This window comes from Muntiacus reevesi, chromosome 3 (assembly GCF_963930625.1).
Source record: "Muntiacus reevesi chromosome 3, mMunRee1.1, whole genome shotgun sequence".
In the NCBI taxonomy this organism is placed as follows: Eukaryota; Metazoa; Chordata; class Mammalia; order Artiodactyla; family Cervidae; genus Muntiacus; species Muntiacus reevesi.
In genome coordinates this window covers 43331701-43344163 of record NC_089251.1, presented here as the reverse complement: position 1 = coordinate 43344163, position 12463 = coordinate 43331701, and the positions used below count along the sequence as shown (strand labels likewise).

The 12463-nt window shown below is 34.5% G+C and overlaps 1 protein-coding gene across 4 annotated transcripts in view; it reads left to right on the top strand.

The window, feature by feature from the left end:
- The window catches only part of EHBP1 (EH domain binding protein 1), a 340642-nt gene that overhangs the window by 255473 nt on the left and 72706 nt on the right, over nt 1-12463 (top strand). For all 4 annotated transcript variants that reach the window (XR_010662331.1, XM_065929077.1, XM_065929074.1 and 1 more), the window contains exon 14: nt 562-705. Coding sequence is in view for 3 of the 4 variants with exons in the window: in XM_065929077.1 (XP_065785149.1) it covers nt 562-705 (144 nt within the window). In the remaining variant the exon portion in view is untranslated. The remainder of the gene's footprint in view (nt 1-561; nt 706-12463) is intronic.

Sequence of the window (12463 nt, the reverse complement as noted above, 5' to 3'; positions counted from 1 at the left end):
TGGTAATTTCCCTCTGCTTTTATTATATTGAATACCTTCCCACCTGGGGGCTCATCTTCCAGCATCATATTTTTTTGCCTTTTCATACTGTCCATGGGGTTCTTCAGGCAAGAATACTGGAATGAGTTGCAATTTCCTTCTCCATTGGATCATGTTTTGTCAGAACTCTTCACTATGACCCATTCATCTTGGGTGGCCCTGCATGGCATGGCTCAAAGCTTCACTGAGTTAGGCAAGACCCTTCACCACAACCAGGCTGTGATCCATGAAAGGCATACTGTGATTAACAATGCATATGTGTATGGACCTTATACCTTGTGAGACTATGTTCTAATAAAAATGTAATTTTAGTTAACCGAGTTTTAGCCAGTAAAAATACAGTTTCTGATCAGCATTAGTATTTTCTACAGGTAATCTCACAAAACTATTGATACAATCTTATTCCTGACTTGTATTATTTTGATGGATTGTATAACCATTGATTAGTTTACAAAAGTGGATTACATGGGTTTGAGGGCTTTTGTTTGTTTTGACTTCTAATTCTGTATCTTTGTTTTTAAGCATCGAATGTTATCCAGGCAAGAAGAACTCAAAGAAAGAGCAAGAGTTCTGCTTGAGCAAGCAAGAAGAGATGCAGCTTTAAAGGCAGGGAATAAGCAGCATACCAACGCAGCCACACCACTCTGCAGCAGACAGCTAAGTGATGTGAGGAACACTGGTTAAAAATAATACATTGTTCATTGTAATCATGGGGGTGTAAATAAGAGTAACTTATTTATATTTCTAATAAATTCTTTTTCCACAGACTGTATATACTATGGGTACTTGTTACTTTTATAGAACTGATAAATTCATACTTGCAGGAGCAGGTTGTAATTATTTCTGCACAGCAGTATTAGCTATGAGAAAAAGTAAGATCCTGGATTATGATTTCCACATATATATGAATAATCTGTTTTATGTTAATTTAATTTTATAATTTAGGTGTACTTTGTTTAAGATGGTGTTTTGTCCATGGAAGTTAATTTTGTTGAAAATACTAGAGTATAATAATGATGCCTACCATTTATTGAAATACTTAGCATATATTCCAAGCACTATAGTGGATATTTTGCATAATTTCTATTTTACTTAACCACTTAAGTAGATATTCAAACTCCTTTTAGGTAAGAAAACTGAGGCCGACAGGTAAGATAATTTGTGTAAGGTTGTAGTCAGTGTATGATGAATTCATGATTTGATCCTGAGACTTAATCAGACTCCAGAGTCAATCCTCTTTCTTATCATAGACTACCATCCCTGTGTTAAGCCATATTTTTATACATATTTTTATGTAGTGCCTCACAGATAATAATGAATATATAGTAATAAAAGCTTTAGATTTAGGGAGACATGAACCTCTTCATGAATCTGAAACTTATGATAACCCTGCCCTACCCCCAATTTTACATACATAAAACTGCATTTTCCTTTTTTTTTAATTAAGATTTTTTTTAGAGAAGTTTTAGGTTCACAGCAGAATTGAGAGGAAGGTATAGAGTTTTCCCCTATACTCTGTGTACCCATACATGAATAGCCTTCCTTCTTAATAACCCTCCCTGCCAGGGTGGTATATTTGTTAAAACTGATAAATCTACATTGACACATCATTATTACTCAAAGTCTGTAGCTTACATTAGGTTCACTCTTACTAGTATACAGTCTATGAGTTTAGACAAATGCACAATAACATCTGTCCATCTTTATACTATCATACAGAGAATTTTCACTGTCCTAGGAATCCTTTGTATTTCACCTATTCATCTCTCTCCCCATCCTCAACCTCTGGGAACCTGATAATTTTATTGTCTTCATAATTTTGCCTTTTACAGAATGTTGGTAGTTGGAACCATAGCATATTACCTTTTCTGATATGGCTCGTTTTCACTTAGTAAGATGGATTTAAGGTTCCTCCATGTGTTTTTATGATTTGATAGCTCATTTCTTTTTAATGCTGAATAATATTCCACTGTCTGGATGTACCACAGTTTATTTTTTCCATTCACTTACTGCTAGACATCTTGGTTGTAATCAGGAATAAAGCTCCTTTAATCATCTACAAACGGAGAAGGCAATGGCACCGCACTCCAGTACTCTTGCCTGGGAAATCCCATGGACGGAGGAGCCTGGTAAACTACAGCCCATGGGGTTGCTGAGAGTCAGACACAACTGAGAGGCTTCACTTTCACGCACTGGAGAAGGAAATGACAACCCACTCCAGTATTCTTGCCTGGAGAATCCCAGGGACGGGAGCCTTGTGGGCTGCCGTCTATGGGGTCGCACAGAGTCGGACACGACTGACGTGACTTAGCATTAGCAGCAATTACCTACAAAGCAGATTTTTATATGACCTCAAGTTCTCAGCTCCCTTGGGTACATTTCAAGGAGCACATTTGCTGGACCTCATGGCAAGAATGTGTTTACTTTTATAAGTAACAAAGACAAAAAATAAAAAGACACCAAACTGTCTTCCAAAGTAGCTATACCATTTTTCTTTCCCACCAGCAATTAAATGAGAATTCTTGTGTTTTACTTTGGGTACTGTCAGTGTTCCAGATTTTGGTCATTCTAATAGGCGTGTAGTGGTATCTCATTGCTTTGATTTGCATTTTGCTGAGAATATATAATATGGAGCACCTTTTCATGTGCTTATATGCCATATGGAAATCTTTGGAGAGATGTCTGTCAAGGTCATTGATTCATTTTTTAGTCAAGTTATTAGTTTTCTTACTGTTGAGTTTCAAGAGTTCTTTGTTTCTTTTGGATAACAGTCTTTTATCAGATATATCTTTGCAAATATTTTATCCATGCCTGTGGCTTGTCTTCTCATTCTTTCTACATTGTCTTTCACAGAGTAGAAATTATAAATTTTAATGAAATCCAGTTTATCCATTATCTCTATCATGAATCACACCCTTGGTGTTATATCTAAAAAGATCACCAAACTCAAGGTCATTTAGGTTTTATGTTATCTTCCAGGAGTTTTATAGAATTATGTTTTACATTTAGGTCTGTAATCCATTCTTGTGAAAGGTGTAAGGTCTGTGTCTAGATTTATTTTTTTGCATGTGCGTATCCAGTTGATGATCTAGCACCATTTGTTGAAAAGATGATCTTTGCTCCACTGTGTTGCTTTTGTTAACTCCTTTCAGATACCAGCTTAATAACCTCTGAGCTTGACCACCATTTTTCATACTTTTCTTCTTTTTTACTTTCTTTATTGTTATTTTTTTCTTTAAGCGAAGTATAGTTGATTTACAATATTATATTAGCTTCAGATATACAACATAGTAATTCAACATTTTATAGATTATGCTGCATTTAAAATTATTGTGAAATACTGGCTATATTTCTATGCTATACAATATACAGACTTTGAGTCTTTACACAGTAATGTGATATAAAATCAATATAGTGGGCCACAGTTTTATTTTCAATGAAAAAGAATAGAATATTTAAATGAAATGGGAAAATAACCAGAATTTATCATACATCATAGTATTTTTGTGTGATTTTAGTTACGTGGATATGTGTGCTTCCTGGATCTTGGTACCAGATGTATTTTTAATTGTGGGTCATGATTAAAATGTTTGAGAAACACTAATTTAGATGGCCTTTCTTTCTAAGGAAGAAATTTTGTAGCTTTTATACCAGTTCTTTCAGTTATATCAATTTGTTATATCAATTTGTTTGTTTCTTTCTAAGGAAGAAATTTTGTAGCTTTTATATCAATTCTTTCAGTTATATCATCTGTTATATCAATTTGTTGGTTCAGTAAGATATTTATTGAGTTGGAACTGAGTGTGGCAATAGAAAAGACTAAGCTTCAGGTCTTCCCTGGTAGTCCAGTGATTAAGACGCCACACTTCCACTGCAGGAGTTGTAAGTTCAATCCCTGGTCAGGGAACTTAAGACCCTACATGCCACAAGGTGTGGCCAAAAGACAAAGATTCTTCCCTCATGGAATTTCCATTTTGGTGAGAAGAGACAGAGAATGATGAATAAATAAATTAACTACAGAGTGTGAAAATGACTGATTTAGTAGACATATTAGAGGATAATTTGAGTAGGTAGGAGTGACTTGAAGAGGGGACATTTGAAGTAAGACTTGATGGATGAGAAGGATCCAGTAAGTGAAGAGCCAGAGAAAGAATATTCTCTTCAAAAAGAAAGTTATTTTGTTGTTATTATATTTGTGATAAACTTTGTTTCATAGTTGTTTCAGGTTCTAAAAATTATGGAAAATTTATAGCCCTGTATTTTGAAGTATGTTGATTTTAAATTTAGAATACTTGAGATTTAAATGATTGGTTTGCAAGTAGATTTTAAAAAGCTATTATTTTACCTATGTATAAATTTTACATATATTAATAATTGTCATCTAATGTTTACTGAGCACTTACTGTGTGTCAAGCAGGATTCAAAGTGCTTTCACATAGATTTTCTCATAATCTCCACAACAATTATATGTGTTAAATATAATCTCTGTTTGATAGTTGAGAAAACTGATGCACAAACAAATTCAGTTGCCCATGGTTACACAGCTAAATAAGTGACAGAGCCAAGAATGGAACCTAGACAGTTTGACTTTAGAGATTATGTTTTTAAAGCATTATGTTTTATTTCTTTCTTGTTTATTTTCTGAAATCCTTGTGAAGTAGGAATGGATATTATTGTTGTAACCATTGTAGAGAAAAATGAGTTAGGAAAGGGAGTTTAAAATTACCTAGGGTTGCAAACAGTAGCAAACTAGGCTTAAAATTCGAGTATCCTGACTTTGAAAGCTGTTTAGTCTTTCATTCAGTTTATTCATTTATTACTTTAAACTTTCAACAAATATTTTATTGTTCATCTCTTCTTTGTAAGGCACTAGTAATTTTGCTTACACATAAAATATCCCAAGTGGAACAAACTTTTAGCTAAATTATGTTAGTATGAATTCAACATCAGAAGTTAATTACTGAAATATTGCTTTTTCTATGTCTGTAATATCTTACTCTGCCTGTAAAATCTGTAACTTGGATTTTTTTAATCTTATTTACCAATTTATTTATTTATTTTTGACTGTGTTGGGTCTTCCTTGCTGTGAGGGTTTTTCTTTAGCTGTGGGCAAAGGGGACTACTCGTCATTGCAATGCATGGGCTTCTAATTGGGGTGGCTTCTTTTGTTGTGGAGCACCGGCTCTAGGGTGAGAGGTCTTCAGTAGTTGCAGCTCCTAGACTCTAGAGCACGGGCTACAAGCCCGTGAGTTGTGGCTCACCAGCTTAGTGGCTCTGTGGCCTGCGGTATCTTCCCAAATCAGTTATCAAACCTGTGTCTCCTGCACTGACAGGTGGACTCTTTACCACGGAGCCACCAGGGATGCCCTGTAACTTGGATTTTAAGAAACATGATATGGTAGTGATGTCTCATCAAGTCAAGATACTCTTAATACTCCTGGTAGCATGTAACTTGCCACACCCTTCTGAAAAGCAAATTGACTTCTTCAGGAAATGCTCGTTCTATTTTACTCAGTAATCCCACTAACAGAGATTAATACGCAAGTTTTCATCACATGTTATTTACAATAGTGAAAGTTACAAAATGGCGATTGCTCAAAATGGAAGAATGATCAAATAAATTACAACACATATATATACTTTATATGTATGTAGCCATTGAAAATTATTATGTAGCCATTGGAAATTATTTAATAATGTTCTGAAAGAATATTGAAAGGACATAGAACAAGTTCACAGTGTCATTTTGTACAAAGAAAGAAAGATCTAAAATAGCATATGGCATATAAAACCCATTTTGAAAGACTGTGTTTTTATCTGTGCATTAAAAAATTCAGGAAGGAAAGTGATCAAAATACTAGTAATATTTATCCCTAAGAGATAATATAACAAATGGCTTATAGAATTTTTCCCTTTATTCTTTCTGTTTTAAAAATGACATGTTTAGATAAATATTTTAAATTAGGGAAATTTAGGGTATCCAAAAAGGGTATTTTTATTAGATTGCTTTCTTAGCATATCTAAATGTACTTGACCATAAAGCTGTTCCATTTAAATTAGTGTTGTGTTTCAATATCTCTCAGGAGTGTGTGGGGGTGGGTGTTTTAAGAAGAGAGATGTAGAAAAAACTGTTCACTTTTATAGTTGATGATATTTGTTTGTGCCTAAGTGTGAAGTAAATAGTGAATTCAGTACTATCAATTCTGTTTATATTGAGAACACATTTGGTCACTTTATTGTACTTTTTCCCACTTAACCAAAATTTTACCCTATTTTGCTTATGAAACTGTGTTTCAAACAGTCCCAAGGATACTTTCCCTCCCCTTCCTCTTTCAGGTTATCTTTTGCTGCATTATAAAACATTGGAGAAACCTTATTGGCATAAAATAACCATTTTTTTATGCTCATAGATTCTATGTTAGGCATTAGGATGGGACACTGAGGGAATGGTTTATTTCTGTTGCACGATTTCAGGGGCTAGTTTTCAGCCAGAAACGGTACTTGGCCTCTCCACATGGTCTCTCTACTTGGGCTCATTTGGGCTTTCTCACAGCATGGTGGCTGAGTCTAACAGCAAGTGTCCTAAGAGAAGAAGTGGACTCTCTTACGCATGCTTATGAAAGTGAAAGTGTTAGTCATTCAGCCATGTCCGACTCTTTGCGACCCCATGGACTGTAACCTGCCAGGCTCCTGTGTCCATGGAATTTTCCAAGCAAGAATATTGGAGAGGATAGCCATTCCCTTCTCATGTTCTAGGTTTAAAAGTCCCTTTGCCATACTGTTAGCCTTAGGAGATACAAAGCCACACCCAGGTCTAAGTAGCAGAGAGGTAGACCTTACCACTCAATGGGAGGACTGTAAAAGTCACATTGTAAGATGAGCATGTGGCATGGGAAATTTTGTTGTAGCCTCTTCTCAGTTATATTTTAAGCTTATTTTATTTAAAAAAAAATACTATTCTTTTTTAAAGGTCTTTGTGTATGTGTGTGTATAGATCATTTTAAAAGTCTTTATTGAATTTGTTACAATATTGCTTCTGTTTTATATTTTGATTTTTTGACTGTGAGGCATTTGGGATCTTAATTCCCTGACCAGGAGTCAAACTCACACCCCCTGCTTTGGAAGGCAAAGTCTTAACCACTGGACCGTCAGGGAAGCCCTTAAGCTCACTTTTAAAACTTTCTTGTACGTCGTACTATTGCTTGTTTTTCAAATAAGTCAAACCCTATATTGATGTGTTGTGAAGGAAGAACATCAGTTCCATGAACTCAATAGTACATCATGGAACTATTGCTCTAGTTTTGACATTTGTTACTCTGTGGGCCTTATAGCAAATATTGAAATTATTTAAGAAAGAAAATGTAAAACATCAAGTAAGTCCAATTTTACAAAAGAAATTAGACCTTGCCATTGCTTTTCAGATTTTCAATTTAGTATGCAACTTGATAATCGGGTTGATATCTTTTCCAGTAACATGATAGTTTTCTTAATTTAATCACTTTCTTTATCATTTCTGGTAGCTCGTATACATATCGATTGAAATTATTTAGCAGTGCTGTCCGTATTTTGGAAAACTGGTACGGCCAACTTGGCTGACAAAATTAAAAGGGAAAATACCAAATTTCGTCTCTGGAGCAACTGAGTTAAGTGATACTAAAAGTAGAAATTACTTAATCTTTCTAAATCTGTTTTTCCATTTGTGATATGGAGGCAAGTTGTTTTTTTTTTTTTCCTCCTGTGTGACATTCAAATTAATTGGTGTCCATGGTGGAATGGATAAGGGAACCATGACTAATGCCATCCCTACTTTAGTGTCAGCATCCTTTTCAATCTGAAGAGATCAAAAGACTTCTGGTAAATAAAAAGCAGGTCTAACTAAAAATAGAAAAATCTGGCATCTAATTTAGTGAACTGATTGCTACTATTTTCACTTCCTTATGCTCTTTAATTTGTGCCTTAATTTACCATGCTCTTATTTTTAAATTCATTATAAATTATCATGGCCTTTATAATGTATACTTTGGTACTAAGAGTCTAGATGCTGGCAGGGAGATATATATATATATATATATTGATACCTACAGGTACCCACTGCTTTTTGGGTTCCTAGTTTAACTGAGAGTTCCTGGGCGTTAAAAAGAAGAAAAGTTAGTAGTACCCTGGAGTGACCCCAAGTCTTGAATAAATGAGATACTAACCTTAAATCGTCAAGAGTTGTGTGAAAAAGTTGGTTACTCTTAAGAGACTGCAAATTTAGGACTTCTTCAGCAATTTCTTTCATCCTTCTAAACTTTGTTTCTATACAACTAACCTAGGATCTACTGATGAATACCAGGAAGAATGAGTAGAACTATTTTAGTAATTAATGTTAGAGTACCTAAATAGAAACATAATTGTATGGGGCAGTGTCCCTGTACTCAGTACAACTTATCCTCTTTAGAGGTATCTAGTTTGTATCTAGTTCTGGACTGAGAGAGAGAATTTACAGAGGATTCAGAGAAGTGTTAAAGGATTGAAAGCAAAGATATACTTTTAAGGAAAGACAGGCTTACGAAATATAAAGAACTGGGAAGTAGTTTAAGTACTAATTTGAGTGTATGAAGGCTCAGATTCTTTCTAGTAACTCCTACCTACCCAAGAGTAATAATCTTCCAGACTATTCAACATGGCCTCATATAAAGTCCCTGCAAATCCTATCCCCTTCTTTTCTAGCCTCATTTCTCACTTCTCTCCCATTTTTCACTCTACAGTCTAGCTCTGCTAAGTTGCTTAGACAGGATGTGGCATCATGCTCTTTCGTTCCTGTATTAAGCATTTGCTGTTCTCCTTGAAATGCCTTTCTTCCCTTGTTAAGAAAATCATTTCTGTGAGTACCTCTGTCAAAGGCTCCTAGCAGCAAAGAAATTCTTCTTCCTGTATCTTTTTCTATTGTATTGTACATATCATTACTGCCACATTTATCTCATGTTATTATCTAATTATCTCTTTCTTCCCCTCAACTGTGAGTTAAAGTACAAGAACTGTGTATTCCCAGTCAGTGTTTGTTTGATGAAAAATGAAGGGAGGGAATAGTGACAGTCTGTCGTATCTTCTGAGTGTCAACTAATAAAAACATGAGCTTAAATATGAAAAATTGGGGTTGCCTTAAGGAGTTTCTTGGTAAACAGGGGAAAAGATTGACTCTCTGAAGGTCTTTAGAGCAGAGCTGATTATCATTGGTCAGAGAAAGTTAAAAGGTCCTCCTCTCTCAAATTGGTTACAAATACATTTGCCACTGCGAGACTCAAGGTTCCCTGTATCATTCACTTCTTCCTATTCTTGAATCCAACATTATGATACCTTCCCTTCTTGTTATGGTATGGACACACCAAAGTCTCTCACTACCTACTCTTCCCATATTCTGGGACCTCTCAGTAGAGATTGGGCTTCCCCTGTGGCTCAGCTAGTAAAGAATCCACCTGCAGTGTGGAAGACCTGGGTTCCATCCCTGGGTTGGGAAGGTCCCCTAGAGAAGGGAAAGGCTACCCACTCTAGTATTCTGGCCTGGAGAATTCCATGGACTGTATAGTCCATGGGGTTGCAAAAAAGAGTCGGACACAACTGAGCAACTTTCACTTCACTTCACTCAGTAGAGGTTAGCTCCCACCTCTGCCTTGAATCACATCACTCTAGCCAAACATTCCTTCATATAAATTAGTAGCTTTAGGTTGGCAGGCTAGGAAATAGCTCCTAAGACACTGAGGATAACTCTTGGTAATATTACCACATGGATCCTCATATACAAACTCTACTTTGGGAAATATTTGAGCTATAATTTCTCTTAAAAGGGAACTCACAAATGTAGATACTGTAAACCTTATAATTTTTCTTAATTTTTGTCAAGACTACCATTGCATGTTTTAATGAGAATGTGCTACAAATACATAATGCATTTAGGCCTTTTCAGGGAAAGTATTAGTTTATGCCAGTCATTTGTATCTCTGTGTTTTAAACATTTGTTTAACCTGTTTCAGGTGTTTCCTGAAATCGTTTTTCTGTAGGAGGCAGATTTCATTGCTCTGAGCTCTGTGATTTATATTTCTTTGCTTTCTATTTCTTTTGCCCTATGAAGATTTTTGTATGTTACATTTTACTAATATAAATTTCAGGTGTGATATTTGTTTTGTGCATAATTTTTCACATATACTTAAAATAATTTTTTTCAAAGTTTAACTCAGGGTTTTGACAGGTGCAATAGCCTAGCCGTTATATAACCAAAAGAGCTTCCTTGATTATATATTTAAACTTAAACTCTGAGAAAAACGTAATAGCTTTTTTTCAAGAAAATATTTCCTTTTTTATTATTTTTCTTTATTACTCAATTCTCCCAACACTTTTTTCTCAAGAAATACAAAAGTAGAATTTAAGAAGCTAATCTATTTCAAACTCTTTTGCTTATTACTTTACATTAGAATATAGTTGCTTAAAAAAATGTTTTATAAATCCACCGTGACATTTAGTAATACTCATGTAATTGTATTAGCTGAAAGAGATGTTTGCATTTGATGTACTAAAGTTTAGAATCAGTACACTCTAAGAATAAGGAATGACAATCCTGCTACCCACACTCATTGGAGGTGTTATTAGGATATGAAGCACTGTGAACCTAACAGAAAAAGGATGCTGTATAGGTTTAATTATACCTTTAAGTTTTAAGAGAGAATAAAATCTACTTTATAAATAGAAAGTCTAAAAGGAGAATTGGGACTGATTCTTCAATATAATTAGTCTAATCACTTAACAGTCAGTGAATTTGTAAATATGTTCATTTTTCAATCATAAATTATGTTATGTAAGAATGTGGTTTGCAGACAGTTGTTAGGTACTTGGAATATTTTTTAAAAGAAATATCAGCAAGAAATCACAACATTATTATAATCCATACTTGAAGTTTTTTCCCTAATGTTTAATATGCAAGCATAGTGAGTGACCCATTACAATAGTCATAGAAGCCCATTTTCACTTCAGTTCAGTCACTCAATTGTGTCCGACTCTTTGCAACACCATGAACTGCTGCACACCAGACCTCCCTGTCCATCACCAACTCCCGGAGTCCACCCAAACCCATGTCCATTGAGTTGGTGATGCCATCCAACCGTCTTGTCCTCTGTCATCCCCTTCTCTCAATCTCATCTTCACTTAGCAGGATCAAACTGCAAGTTAGTGAGTTCTGAAAGGTTTATGATATCTGTCTTTAAAGGTTTGCAGGAATATTTAGCTCTTTGAAAGAAAACTGTGTATATGAGAAAGGAATTTCAGTTTGGGCAGTCCTTAATTAACTATAAAGATCAGTAATCAAAAAAAGATACAGAAACTTTTTTGTTGTTGTTTTTTCACTAGTCCTTAATAGTGAATCTTAAGGGCTTATTTGGAAAGAACCAAAAGAATGCAAACTGCTCTTTAGTGAACTGAACCTTTAACTGGTATTTTGTTGATATGAAGGGTGGGACATCAACTTTATACTTTGATGATAATTGGAAAATACTGACTTAAATGGGTGTAGTATGCTGTGCTGATAATTATAGCAGATTTAGATAAGATCACTAGATCTTTTCCAGATAAGGGAGCAGTTACTATCCAGCTGGTAAAAAACACTAAATACCATTTTGATAATCTCTGATAGAAACTATCCTCATAGTTTTCATGTATATATGTGTGTCCCAAGTATGTCTCCTCATAAAAATATGTATAAGATTAAGCTTATATGTTTAGGAATATTGGTTATGTTACATTTAAATGGCTAGCTTCTAGGAATCAAGCTTTAAACTTAAGGTCAAGCTAAAATTTTAATTTTCTCTAATTACACATATTATTCTATTATGAGGAAGAAGTAGGTGTGCATTTATAATTTTAAAAGAACATCAGTTTTTATAAAAAGAAATCTAAAACCTTTAATAACATAGAGAGTAAGAATTTGTTTTATTTACAGATTTTTATTCTCTGTATAAGCTGGAATATCTACACCCAGGGCACAAAGATGAAAATATATTTCTTATTTCTTACTGTAACACAGTTGACAGAAGATTAATGTACATAATCCCTTTTAGACCAGTAAGGCACTTAAAACATATAGCTAATCTTTTTTATAGTTGCATTTTATAGGAGAATGCCGATATTCTTCTGTATTCAGCATAAATGCCTCTATACAGGGCGGTAGTTTTTATTCATTATGATTTAAATAATAGTTTATTATGTCTAAATTTAAGTTGAAGTCTGCTATCCTGACAAAGGCTACTAGACTTCTTAGAAAACATACTGTTACCTTGCTCGCATATCTTCAAAGTCACACAAAATACTAGCATTGTTGGGGGAAAAAAACTCAAGCATCTTTTCTATTATGTGGCCACAAGCCTCTAGTCTCAAAAGTCTTATTTATTTGAGACTG